Consider the following 13,930-nt stretch of genomic DNA (forward strand, 5'->3'; position numbering starts at 1 on the left):
TCCTTCCCTGATGCCCACATAGACATTTGGATCTCCTCTATCTTACAGATCAACCACAACAACCACTTCTCTGATTCCATTATTTCCTCAAGCTATCAACCTGATGCTCTAATTTATCTACAACCTTCTTTACCAACTTCTCTCTACTTAGTCCTTCAACTTTTTAATGGCCTGTAACTTGGTTTCTACCCCTAACACACTAGTACCGAAATTATTCTCAAGGGAAACTGATGACCTCCCAGTTGTCAGATCTAACGACTTATGGTTGTGCTTCCCTGCAGTGTTTGAAGCCGTGGAGCTCTCTCCCTTTGATCCTTCACTGTGTTGGTTTTCCTCTTCTTCTCACCTTATCACCCCACCCCCTTTCCTTCCTCTTACCCTCTAAATGCTGGTTTTCACCCTAGGGGACTGTGTTCATTTTCTATTGCTGCTGTGAAAGATCACCCCAAACTTAGTGACTTAAGTGAACATGCATTTGTTGTTGTTCAGATGATAAGCTGTATCCAACTCTTCTCTACCTCATGGACTGCAGCATGCCAGGCTTCCCTGTCCTTCACCATCTCCCGGAGTTGGCTCAAACTTAAGTCCCTCGAGTCGATGATGCCATCCAACCATCTCATCCTCTGTCGTCCCCTTCTCCTCCCACCTTCAATCTTTCCCAGCATCAGGGTCTTTTCCAATGAGTCAGTTCTTCACATCAAGTGGCCAAAGTATTAGAGTTTCAGCTTCAGCATCAGTCCTTCCAGTGAATATTCAGGACTGATCTCCTTTAGGATTGACTGGTTTGATCTCCTTGCAGTCCAAGGGACTCTTAAGAGTTTTCTCCAACACCACAGTTCAAAAGCATCATTTCTTCAGCTCTCAGCCTTCTTTACAGTCCAGCACTCACATCCATATATGACTACTGGAAAGACCACAGCTTTGACTATACAGACCTTTGTCGCCAAAGTGATGTCTCTGCTTTTTAATACTCTGTCTAGGTTTGTCATACATTTATTTGTTGTAATAGATAAACATACATTTATGATATTGCAATTCTGGAGGTCAGAAGTGCCTAGGAAACCTCACTGGACTAAAATCAAGGTGCCAGCAGGCCTGTTACCTCCTGGAGGCTCTAGGGGGAAATCCACTTCCTTGCCTTTTCCATCTTCCAGAGGACTTCCGCCTTCCTGATCTGGGATCCTTCCTCTGTCTTTACAGGCAACAACATTGGACAGAGTCTTCCTCACGCTGCCATCTCTCTGGTTCTTCCTCTGTTGCCCCCTCTTTTTGCCTTATAAGGACCCTTGTGATAACACTGGGCCCTGGATGACCCACAGTAATCTCCTTGTCTCAGGGTCAGCTGATTAACAAGTCTAATCCCCACCCCCCTACCCCAGCTCTATGGGGACTGATGTGCCCAACATAGCAATGCCTCTGTTTGTTAGTCCTTTCTCTTCAATTTCTCCCTTCATCTGATCCATTTCTGCAACTATCCTGACCCTGAGGAAGACCCCCCACATACTATCTGTTGGCCTGACTTCTCCTTTGAGCCCCAATTGCCTCCTGCACCTTCAAAACTTTATGGTGGAAAATAAAAGACCACTACTGCAACCCAACCCCTCAGAATCAGTTCCTCCTCCTAACTTCTCTGGTTTCACAGCACCAAGTTTACTTCAGCAGTGGTCTCAGAACCTCAGGACTGTTCACTCTTCCAGGTCAGATCACTGGCTAGGTGCCGTCAATGTATTTTTCAGAGTCTCACGGAATGCATCCCTCTGTCTTCAACTTTCCATTGCTACTATCGCCTCCATCCGTCCAGCCTCTTTTTATTCCTTGGATTGTTGTTGTTGCTTTTAATTCGGGAAGGGGGGCTGGAAATCTATTTTCTGTTCCTTTCTAGGGCCCTTTAGAGCTGTTTTACATGTTATTCTAATTTTATCATGTCATCATGATAGCATCCTTAGTTTATAGATGAAGAAACTGAGGCTAATAGCAATGAAGTAAATTTCTGAAACTCATAATCATTCATTTGTTCATTTAAAAATATTGAAAGCCTATTATAGGCCAAGTATTATTTCAAATGTTGGGGATAATAGTACTGAATTAACTAACCATGATCTAAGTTCTAAGGAAAGTTACCTTAATCTAGAAATAGAAAAAATGGGCTCAAGAAGTAGAAAACCAAATGAACAAGATTATTGCAGTCTCCCAGCTAACCTAGCTAAGCATTTTCTTGCTTTTCTGAATTCCTAGTGAGCAAACAACAAAATCTCCTTGGTAGCACTTTACTCATTCAACACTATATATAGTCATTTGTATACTGCCTTATTTTCCTTACCAAACTCCCTGGAGGCAGAAACACTGCCTCACATGGCACATAACAGGATTTTGTTTCAGCTACAAGGTTTTAAGAGTCAAAGAAGATGTTCAGGAAAGTTCTCTGTAAACTGTAAAGCCATTTTCTAAGGTTTATTGTCATCAGTGATGCCGGCTGTGATCTTCTTTGGGCAAGTCATCCAAGGACCCAATGCCCCTTGATGTGGACAGGGTCAATTTTCCTTACAATTCCTTTTCTTCCCTTACCTGGTGAAAAGGTACAACGTAACACTGTATGTTGGGTTGGGCAAAAAGTTCATTCAGGTTTTCTGTGTCATCTTACCGAAAAACCTGAATGATTTTTTTTTGTTTGTTTTTTGGCCGATGCAATACAATGTCTACCTGCTTTCCGCAAGTTCCTAAGGAAAAGCTTAAAAGTTATTGCTTAAGACAATGACTTTCTTGTTCATCTTCCCCACCCCCCAATACCTTCATTTTTCCCATAATATTTCATTACAAAGCTTTTCAAACTGAAAAGTTTTTTAGGTGACTATCCATTTATGCACCATCCAGATTCTACCATTACTGTTTTACTAAACTTGCTTTGTCACAGTTTTCTAGTTATCTTTCCATTCATTCATCTCATTTATTTGATGCATTTCAAAGGAAGGTATTATTAAACTGCCCCCTAAATACTTCAGCTGCATATCATTAACCAGATCATTTTTATTCCTTTGAGGTATGTTTGACATACAATGAAATGCACAAATCTTAAATGTCTTATTCGATGGGTTTTGACAACATATACTCCTCTGTAAGCCAAGCCCTTTCAAGTCATTCAGCTTGTGCCAGAAAGTTCCTTTATACATTTCCCAAGTCAGTCCCTGACCCCAGTAGTTCACTCTTGAAGCTGTATGCTCAGATGACCTGCAGATATGACTTTTAACCACCATATTTACCATCCAAAACACCCCGTCATTCTGTTCCCATTGCAAAAATTTATTTTAATCTTTTTTTCAGCTTTTTTAAGGTATAATTGACAAAATTTGTACATATTTAAGGTGTACAATTGTGATGGTTTCCTATTAACGTACGTTGTGAAGTGATCACCACAGTCAAGCTAATTAGCATTCATTACTTCATATAGTTACCTTTTTTTTTCTTTCAACCCCTACCCCCTCTCTGTGGCAACCACCTGTTTATTCTCTGTATCTATGAGTCTGTTTCTCTTTAGTTCTGTTTGTTCATTTGTTTTGTTTTTTAGATTCCACATATAAATAAAATCATGCAATATTTATCTTTGTCTGTCTGACTTATTTCACTGAACATAATACCCTCTAGATCTACCCATGTTGTCACAAATGGCAAGACTGCTTTCTTTTTTATGGCTGAGTTTTATATATATATATATATGCCACAGCTTCTTTATCCATTCATCTGTCAAGGGACATAAGCTGCTTCCATATCTTGGCTATTGTAAATAACACTACAGTGAACATAAGCGTGCATATGTCTTTTCGAGTTAGTGTTTTTATTTTCTTGGGGAAAATAATTCCAGAGGTGGAATTGCTGGATCATATGGGCTTCCCAGGTGGCTCAGATAGTAAAGAACCCACCTGCAATGTGGGAGACCTAGATCCGATCCCTGGGTTGGGAAGATCCCCTGGAGAAGGGCATGGCAACCCACTCCAGTATTCTTGCCTGGAGAACCCCCACGGACAGAGGAGCCTGGCGGGCTGCAGCCCATGAGGTTGCAAAGAGTTGGACACGGCTGAGTGGCTGAGCATAGTAGAGCACATGGTAGTTCTATTTTTAATTTTTTTGAGAATTCTCCATACTCTTTTCCATACTGGCTGCTCCAATTTACATTCCAATAGTATACAAGGGTTCCCTTTTCTCCACATCCTCTCCAACACTTGTTATTTGTTGTCTTTTTGATGACAGCCATTCTGATGGATGTGAACGGATATTTCATTATGGTTTTGATTTGTATATCCCTGATGATTAGTGATGCTGACCATCTTCCCTGTGTCTGTCGGTCATCTTCATTCTGTTGCTATTACTTGCCACAAATGAAAAAGTACTTTTCAGGATTTAAAGACATAATAGTTTGCTTGGTGGAAGAAATAGAAAAAATGGCTTACTGAGTCAATAGTGTAATTTTTCTTCTTTTAAAACATACTTTGAATTCAGCTTTAGGTTGAACCACTCTGCTACCTCTCTCTTACCTTATGATAGATTTTGATTTCAAGGTCAACCTACATTAGTTCAGTCAAAAGGGGTTTATTTCTTTAAGTCCTGTGGTCCTCATTTAGCATTTTTTTTTAACACACTCACAGGAAAATCTGGAGGGTTTTTTTTTCTTCTTACTGCTGTTGCTGGAAGATTTATGTTCTTGGGCATGTCACCACTCTCTCAGGCCTCAGTGTCCATATCTGGAAAATAACAGTTTATCTCTTAAGTCCCCATCTAAATCTGAAACCCAATACTTTCTGTGGGAAGGAAAGTTGTGAAGACCTGAGAACAAAACAAAAGCATCTCCATGCCACATACAGTAGTATATTAAAGAGTTCATCAATATTTTTTAGTCCAAAAAGAATAAATGTTACTGTATCTTGGTAAGTTATTCTAGCTTATGTGTTCTTGGAACAGCTGATTTCTGTTTAAAGTTTTTTGTACTAGCAAATCATAATTTAAATTGTAACACAAAGTCCTTTCCAATGAATGACTGTAGAAGGAAGCTTGCTTGATATATTCCTTTTTTTTTTTTTTTATCTTGTTTATACTTCTTTAGAGGGCTTTTTGACAGGATTTGGGAGACAATTGTCAGAAATCTGTTCTCCCCATAGCCACCTCTGAGTCACTTCCACTATTTATGGAAGAGCAACTGTGAAGAGTGGGATCATGTTTAGGCTTTTTTTTTTTAAACAACACATGATAAATGTCTTTAGAAGTTTATGTAATACATCCTGAAGCTTTCAGTTTTCAGAAGAGAACAGAGTCCAGAAAGCAACTTTTTAGGCCTTGTATAGCTTGAAAGCATGTTCCTGAGTCTTAGGGTCCTAGATTGTCAAAGTAGTAACCTGAGTGAAGTTTTAGCAGTCTTGGGAGTAAAGCTGTTCTGTCTTGGAAAGCTGCAACTGTGCCTCCTATATCAGGCATAAGATTTCCATTTCATCTTATTTGCTACCTTGCAAAAGAACTTTTACTTTGGCTTACTTTTCCTTGCACATACTTCAGATTCCAGAGCCTTCATCTGCACGGTTGTTTAGCAAGACACTCCACAAAGCAGCCTCTGTCTCTGTCCTATATGGATTACTCAAGAGGGAGGAATGAAATTTAGGATGGGGATATGTTGCCTGTTGTTTACTTTCGCTGAAGACTTTCTGTCCTCTTTTCTGTTTAAGAAGACTCATCATCTAGCTCAGCTGTCTGCTTCGTTCTTCAGGCTCTCATTGGACCACCTGCCAATAAGCTGGCCTAAGAAGTCTTGTACATGTTAGTGGCCTCGCTATCTCCTAGATTCCAGGCCCTCGAGTTTGGCAGGGTGCGTGTCCAGAGTGCTTTTTCCTGGGAACCCAATGAGCCTGTGCGGAAATGGCAGCCTGTGAGATCACCAGCTGGGTCTTTCCTGTCGCCTTTCCACTGTCTTAACCAGGAAGCTGAAGCCAGGCTTGTGAATGTGTCTCTGGAAATGAACTCAGCCAACTTCTCTCCTGTCAGAATCTCAAGTCACGAAAATTAAGAACATACAGAAAAATAGGTTTTTCTCTTTCCAAGTAACAGAGATGTTGTCAAGTTATAAGATTAAAAATATTTCGCCAAATATCCTTAACACAGACTCTCAGCACTCCTTAAGATCGAGTTTGATATGAAAACTTGTCAAATGTGTTGATCCCACTCATCAAGCAACAGTACTTGTTTTTCTTATTAATAGCATAATGAAGACTTTGCAGTTATTAGTAAGAGTATTGAAGAAGACAGATATAGATGTAGCAAAATAGCTTAAGAATGTTTTTAAAGTTGGCTTAAATTTAGTCAAGATTTTACTGAGTTCCATTTGTTTGAGCATCATTTTGAGAACCATTTGTTTTTATTAAGAAACAACAAAATGAGTTGCCTATGGCAACTGAAAAATTATAAATAGGGAAATTTTATTGTGTTTATTTTAAAAATTTTCTATCATTAAATTAGCTTCAGGAATTTATAGGCCTAGTTGTTCCTCCTTATAAGCTAAAATCCTACAACAGCCCTGAAGAAGTGCAAAACTGGCTCCTCTTTTTACCAGAGACATGTATGGTCCAACTTGTGCGTCCTTTGATTACTATCTGAAAGTCAAGAATCCTTTCTATTATGGTCACTTACATGGAATGGTCTGTTTCTAGGATCATATTGCTGTATTGAGGATGTCTATATATTCAAGTCATAGCACTGGGTTATTTATATATATATATATATATATATATATATATATATATGGCCTTACTTTAAAAAAAACTTGCACTTTGGTTTCATTTTCATGAAATGAATTATACTGACTTTAATACTTTAATAAGCCCTCTCCCTAAAAATTATGGGAATAATTATTTCATCTTCTGTTTGACTTAAAAAGCAGGTAAGAACCAAAAATGAGTGGAAAATCCAAAGAATTCCAAAATAATATTTTTAAAAAGAATGAAGGCCCTCATTTTAGCTGTAAAGTTGACAAACACTTCAAACACTCAACACAGAGAACACCCCTTCGGTGTCAAAATTCAGAATGGATTGTTTTCCCTTTCGGCCTGTCCAAAGTTCTGAAATGATCCTTAAGGGCTCTCGTTTCGTAAGCACCAGGCAAGCAGCATCAGTGGGCAGGAAGGATGATGCCGGAGGTTAGAAATGTTCAACTGCAACATTGATTTGTGTCTGCCCCTCTCCCTCTCCCTCGCTGGCCTTTTTCCCTTTAATGAGGACTAGAATGTTTCCACATCAGTTAACTGCCTTCATAAAGCACCAGAAGGTCACACCAGCCCCAGACTGATCCTTTTCTTTGTGTCGATAATATAATTGGCTGATTGTGCCAGTGATGAGCGCGCCCCCTCCCCCAGCCGGGTCCTAGCTCCATGTTTGTGAGCCTTACTGCTGGTTTCCGAGGAGAGCAGCTCGGCTCGCTGCGCGCTTCCCAGCGCAGGCGGTGCCACTGCGCAGGTTGATCAGCGAAACAGCATCCATTTTAATCTGCGGGGAGCCCCTGCCTTCCCAGGGCGTTCTCTCCGCAAGCGGATGCTCCGCGCTCTCCCTCGGCAGCCTCGCTGAGCAGTCCTGCTTTGGGGTCTGCTCCCTAGGATGCACTGAGATGGTACACCAGGAAAACTGTTCGTATCAGGTAAGATTTAAAGCCTGATCGTGAGGCCGGCATCCTTTGGGAGAGGAGGCCTTCCTCGTCCAGAGCAGCAGGTTGCCTCTTTCCGGGTTTTCACGGGATTTTGCCATACTACACTCCTTGCCTCCATCACATTACAGTGTCTGAATTGTAATTAGATTTTCTGGGGAGTAATGGGGCAGAAAACTCTGTTTCTTGGCCTTTAAAGCATATGTGAAATCTGCTGAGGTGATCTGTGTTTTGCACATTCTGTATGTCTCTGCAAAATAAGAGAAATCGGGTTGAACTTTGAATTTAAGAGGCTTTGGAAAAGAAAAATCTGGGTGGAATTTCACATGGATAAAAGGGAAAAATGTTTTTGCTCATTGCATAGGAGGCAAATGGCTTCACATCCAGTTTTTAGGATTGTCTTGAAGGAAATTATGTAAATCGGAAGTAATAACTGATGATCTGAGAAATTTTCAAACACCAGCTGGTACGCACTTGACATTTAAAGTTGCACTTGTCTCTCCAAACTTATTTTTACTAGTATGTTGTTTTAAATGACTAGTAAATAAGAATTAAGGTACCAACATGCATTAAAAAAAAATAAAATAGGAAATTTTTAGTAACAGGTACTCATCTCTGTCCCTAATTTTCTGTCTGGAGTTTTAAAGTAAACACTTAGAGGATCTCAAAAGACCAGTTCTAGAGTGTGACTAGAACTATGGAATCAACACTGAAACTATCCTCCTTGTAAACAGACAACGAGAAGGTTCTCAGAGAAATTTCTCTGCAGCAGCAGGCAGGGCTAGTCCAAGTACTGGATAGTTAGTATCAGGGTATTACTCAACTGACCGAGTTTAGAAGCTCCAAGGGAACATTTCTCTAATTTAACAGTGCCTCTTCCTTGTGTGAGGTAAGTTACCTGAGACCAGCAGGTGTTTCTCAGAAGGTCGGATTTCACAGTAGTGAATGTATGCAGGCAGAATAGTACAGCTCACAAGACTCAAAGCAGTCGTTTCTCAGCTAAGTAGTGTATGCCTAGAAAATATGTTTATGCACTTTTTTCTCGGCTTAATAATTGGAATTTTGTAATTGTGGGCTTGTCTCATAGTATTTTCATTTTATAGTCCATTTAGGTCCATAGATCCTGGGTAACAAGATTTATGCTTCATAGGAGTTCTTACCATGCATGAGAAAAGGGTCATGATGCTGAGGAAACAACAAAACTTATACAGAATACAGTGGGGGAGTGGAGAGTGTCGACTTTTATGGAGAGCCTAACCTACTTATGGCATGGCTCCAGGTGATTAAATTACTATAATAATTAAAATCATTTTTCTGCTCGCTTTTTACAGAAGCTGTGTAATGTAATTTTTTGAAGGCAAGATGCTACGAGGTTATTCCCTGTATCTTTTCATTTGGTTGAACATGGAGTCACTGGTTTTACAAGTCACAGATTGGTCAAATGTCAGCAGTGCCATCAGGAGGGGAGGGGTTTTTTAGCCTTCTGCTTCCAGAGGAAAACAAATTGATTTTCTTTTATATGAACTACAACATATAACACTGATTGTGTGTTCAATAGTTTTTGAAGTATTTATTGCTTATTTTTACAATAAAATTATGTCCATTAGACAGGTGATAATAGGCAATAGATTCTACATCTCCATGGGATTTTATAGAACTTTATGTGCCCGTCCTTTTGAAATGCTCTCCCTCTGTTCACAACTCAGCAAATAAAGAAACATTAGCCTTGAAGCCATGTCTCAATCCTACTTGGAAACCTTAGTTTTAGAACCGCCTGACACCATGGATTCTGAAAGGGCAGTTTCTCTAAGTTCTTGATGTTATCATGGTCACTGGTAAAATCAACAATGATGTTTTTCAGAAATGTCCTCTTTTCTGATGAAGGCTTGCTTATTTATTTATCTATTCTTAAGGATGATAATAGAGTGGTTAAAACAAAGTCCCTAGACTAGCATCTTAGTGCGTAGAAGGAATTTACTTGTAGGACTGATTCCTTTCATCTGTAATGTATACCATGGTTTCTTTTTTTTAATCTGTTTTATTTGTTGTTTTAAATTGAAGGATAATTGCTTTACAGAATTTTGTTGTTTTCTGCCAAATATCAACATGAATCAGCCATAGGTATACATATGTCCCCTCCCTTTTTTTTTTTTTTTTGGCATATGGTCATTTCCTGACCAGGGATGGAACCCACACCCTCTTCAGTGGAAGCACAGAGTCTTAACCACTGGACTGTCAGGAAGTCCCCTATACCTCGGTCTCTTAATGGAGAGACCATGAATGGGGCTTTGGAGGCCATTCCCCTCAGGCTTATTTGGATAATTTGGGGCATGTGTCTGGGTGTGTGTTATTATTACCTTTGTCATCATCATCATCATCTTCTGAGCAATAACAGTCTCCTGACTACTCCTGCCCTTGCCCCTGTTCTGTGGCCCATGTTCAGTGCAGAATCCAAATGCTCTCTTAAGACCTAAATCAGAGCCTGCCACCGATCTCATAATTCTACTCTGGGGCATAAAAGCCCACGTCCCACCAGGGGCCCCCGGGGTCTTACATCCCCTCGCCCCTGATTCCTCTCAGACTCCTCTCGCACCCCCCTCCACCCTTCACCCCCTCTTCTCCTGTTTCCTGCACGTGCCGTCTCTCCTGCCAGGTATGTGCTTCCCCCCCAGGGAGCCCAGTTAGTTGCAGGGTTAGTGAGCAATCTGCCCTGTTTGGGGCATGTTTATACTAAAAAATTGTTCACTTCTACCTGAAATTCAGATTCACCCAGACATCAGGTATTGGTCCTGTTGGTGACCCCCACGGCTTACTCTCTCTCACTTTCTTCAGATCTTTGCTCACACGCCACCTTCTTGTGAAGGCCTCCTCTGGACTTTCTGTGTCAACTTCCAATTCCCCAACTCTCTCCCAGTCTTTCTATCACACGTTATTTTTATATTTGGCGTTCATCACCATCCATCCGACTACATGTGCTGTGCCGTGTTCAGTTGCTCAGTCATGTCTGACTCTTGGCGAGCCTGTGGACTATAACCTGCCGGACTCCTCTGACCATGAGATTCTCCAGGTGAGAATACTGGAATGGGTTCCCATTTCTTCCTCCAGGGGATTTTTCCGACCCAGGGTTTGAATCCACATCTCCTGCATTGGCAGATGGATTCTTTACCACTGTGCCACCTGGGAAGCCCATCAGACTACATTTTTGTCTATTTTCTGTCTTCCTTACTCCACAGAAGCTCCACGAGGACAAGGATTTTTAGGTTTGTGTCCATCTGCTGTCTCACTGCTAAGAGCAAGCTTTCAAATAATGAGGATGGATGTGACTATTGTATGTAAAATTGAGTGAGAAAAAAGACACTGTAAACACTCTCTAGCATTGTGGTTACACTTTGATGGCCATTGGGATGATTGTCAATCCTATTCCTATTCCGACTCCCTGCCATCAACATGCCCTGATTTCAGTGTCTTAGGATCAGATTATCCCTTTATTTTTGTTACTTTTCTCATCTGTGAAATGGTAGTTTTTTCTTGTTAACATCCTGGCCTGAGAGTTGGCAGGTCCCTGCCAGAGGCCACCTTTCTATATCAACAAGTCGGTTACCATGAATTAAGAGCCACTTTCTCCCAATGTTTACATAAAGGGCTCAGTGAAGATTACAAAGCAGCCCAAGGAAACCATGCATCGCTTCACTTCCCAATTATTTATTGCTAATATAGAGCGTATAACTGATCCTCGGGTATTACTTTTCCAAATAGATGATTGTTTTGAAAAAGAGAGTTTCACTGCTTCCTAGAGCTTGAGCCCCCTGTTGAAGGTGGATGGATGTGCCATGCTATGAACAACTTCATCTGAGGTGGGGGGGATGTTCAGAGAGAAGTTCTCAGGCAGAGTTTTTGGTGGTTGTTTTATTTTTGAAGTTTCTCGGGTTGTCGTCATCTTTGTGTACTTTTCCCCCTCGCAGGGTTTACGTCAGCACAGAGCTTACTGAGGCATGTCTTGTCATTTTCAGTTGTAGCCGTGTTAAAAGATAGAGCTATCCACCTCCATTTTCCAGTCTTGGAAGGAAGCCAATCTCTTCAGGAAAGAGCCTTGCCCACAGCTTCGGGCCTGGCAGCCTTTAAGAGACCAGATTCCTCTACACGATCTCTGATAGAAAGCCTCAAAATACTGTTAACTTGAAAGCACAGGCTTAGGTCAAAGGGTCCATTTTGCTTAAAAACTCCCAAAGATTTTCTCCTCTTTCCCTGCAGTCAGTTTTGGGGATGAATGTGTGTATAAAACCAGTGACACGCTTTTATCCCTTTCTTTCCGTTGCTTAAATTCCTTTATGACCACTCCAGATATAAACCACACCCTCATGTTCTCAGCTCCAGTAGAAATGAAAGAGAAAAAAAGTAAAATGGTACGTGAATGACTCTCATCTTTTTCCTCCCTTGGGAGCAGAAAGAGACTCTTCTTCAAATGCACACCTGATCTTGAAGAAGCAGAGTGGAAATTTTCATACTTCCCCATTTTCTTTAGGATAAACTTCCATGCCTTGCATTTAAGGCCTAACCATGGGGACTTCCCTGGTGGTCCAGTGGCTAAGACTCCAGTTCCCAATGCAGGGGGCCTGGGTTTGATCCCTGGGGACTAGATCCCACATGCCAAAACTAAGAATTCACATGCCGGAACTAAAGATCTTGCATGCCACGATGAAAATTGAAGATCCATTGTGTCATAGCTAAGACCCAGCACAGCCAGATAAAGAAATAAATATTAAAAATATATTTATTATTTTTTTTAAAAAAAGGCCATGATCTGAAGCCTGGACAGAAACACCCCTCCCTCCTCACCTTGTCCTGCCCCCACACAGCCGTCAATCCTTTTTCTTTGCTGTGCTGCCTCAGCCTGGAATCCCTGCCACCCGCACACCTGCTTCTGCCTGTTGCAAGCTGATGCACTCTGAGGCTCGTGTCCCCTCCATCAGGAAACTTTCTCCTTCTCAGTGCATTTTGTTTTCACCTCTATAAGAACCCATTTACAGCTAGTGACGTATAAGTCTGCCTCCCCGATTAGGCAACAGGCTCCTTGAGGACAAACGCCTAATTTTCATTTCCTGCCCTATACACAGAGTGCGTGTTCCATAAATGTGTGTTGGACTGATTGGATTTTCTGCAGGTGGTCCTGTTCTGAGTCCCCAGGATGAGGGTTTTGCATCATAATACCAGAGAGGAGCTCAGATCTGTGCATTGCAACTTGGAGTGGGTGAAGGGGATCCCCCTGCATTGGGAGATCAGAGACTTAGCCACTGGACCACCAGGGGAGTTCCCATGGTTAGGCCTTGAATGCCATGCAAAGGAGTTGGAAATTTATCCTAAAGAAAATATGGGAAGTATGAAAATTTCTACTCCTTGTATGTGGCTTATGAGCCTCTTGCCGAGTTGCCATCCCATGTGCTGAGATGAGGGACATTGGGCAGGGAACAAAATGAAAGAGACACACATCCCACCCTTCCCAGAGACAGTCATTAAGAATATACCACCACACCTACTTCTCCTTCACCTAGAGAGGTTCCCCAAGGTGAACCTCATGATCTGTCCCCAAGCACCACTTCAAAACACCTGTGGTCAGTGGAAGCTAGTAGTCATCCTCAAGGCACCTTTCTTAATATACTGAATTTTGCAAAGTTTTCATAAATCTTCTTACCATATAGAAGGATAATTTTACTGCCTCCTGAAACACCAACTATTCCTTGGGCAAAATGTCTCAGCCTAATTGAAGTATTGCACACATCACCTAGAAAGAAAGGTGTCCTATATTGGTCTCAAATGATAAAACTGGGGAGTATATCAATTTAAGTAGTACATCAAGATATCTTAAAAAGCTCTTACTGGGAGAAAGTAGTAAACAGACCTTCATGCCCAGATTCTAGTGGGTTGGTTGGTTGGTTTGTTTGCCTCCATGCATGGCATGTGGGATCTTAGTTCCTTGACCAAGGATAGAAACCTCGGCCCCTGCATTGGAAGCGTAGAGTCTTAACCACAGGACTGCCAAGGAAGTCTCTGTAGTGGGTTATTTAATGGTTAACAAAGGAAAGGAAATACAGTATGTCCCCGTTGACGCCAGGCCAAGAGAGGGCTCATTTTCCTTTTCCAATCCCCTCTTCCTGTGAATGAGAAAACAGGTATCAAATTTGACTTCATTTAAGATTCTACTCAATTTAAGCCTGGTTTCATCCACGGCAGGGAAAAAAAATATACTGACCTAATAGAAAGGGG

The 13,930-nt window shown here is 41.3% G+C and overlaps 1 protein-coding gene across 4 annotated transcripts in view; it reads left to right on the forward strand.

The window, feature by feature from the left end:
• The window catches only part of SCHIP1 (schwannomin interacting protein 1), a 151,746-nt gene that overhangs the window by 83,316 nt on the left and 54,500 nt on the right, over nt 1-13,930 (forward strand). Inside the window, exon 1 of one of the 4 annotated variants that reach the window (XM_043875377.1) lies at nt 7,339-7,663. The exons of the other annotated variants lie outside the window; for them this stretch is intronic. Coding sequence (XP_043731312.1) covers nt 7,634-7,663 — 30 coding nt within the window. The 5' untranslated portion in view covers nt 7,339-7,633. Of the gene's footprint in view, nt 1-7,338; nt 7,664-13,930 lie in introns of those variants that run through there. 4 annotated transcript variants of the gene reach the window in all.

This window comes from Cervus elaphus, chromosome 19 (genome assembly GCF_910594005.1).
Source record: "Cervus elaphus chromosome 19, mCerEla1.1, whole genome shotgun sequence".
In the NCBI taxonomy this organism is placed as follows: Eukaryota; Metazoa; Chordata; class Mammalia; order Artiodactyla; family Cervidae; genus Cervus; species Cervus elaphus.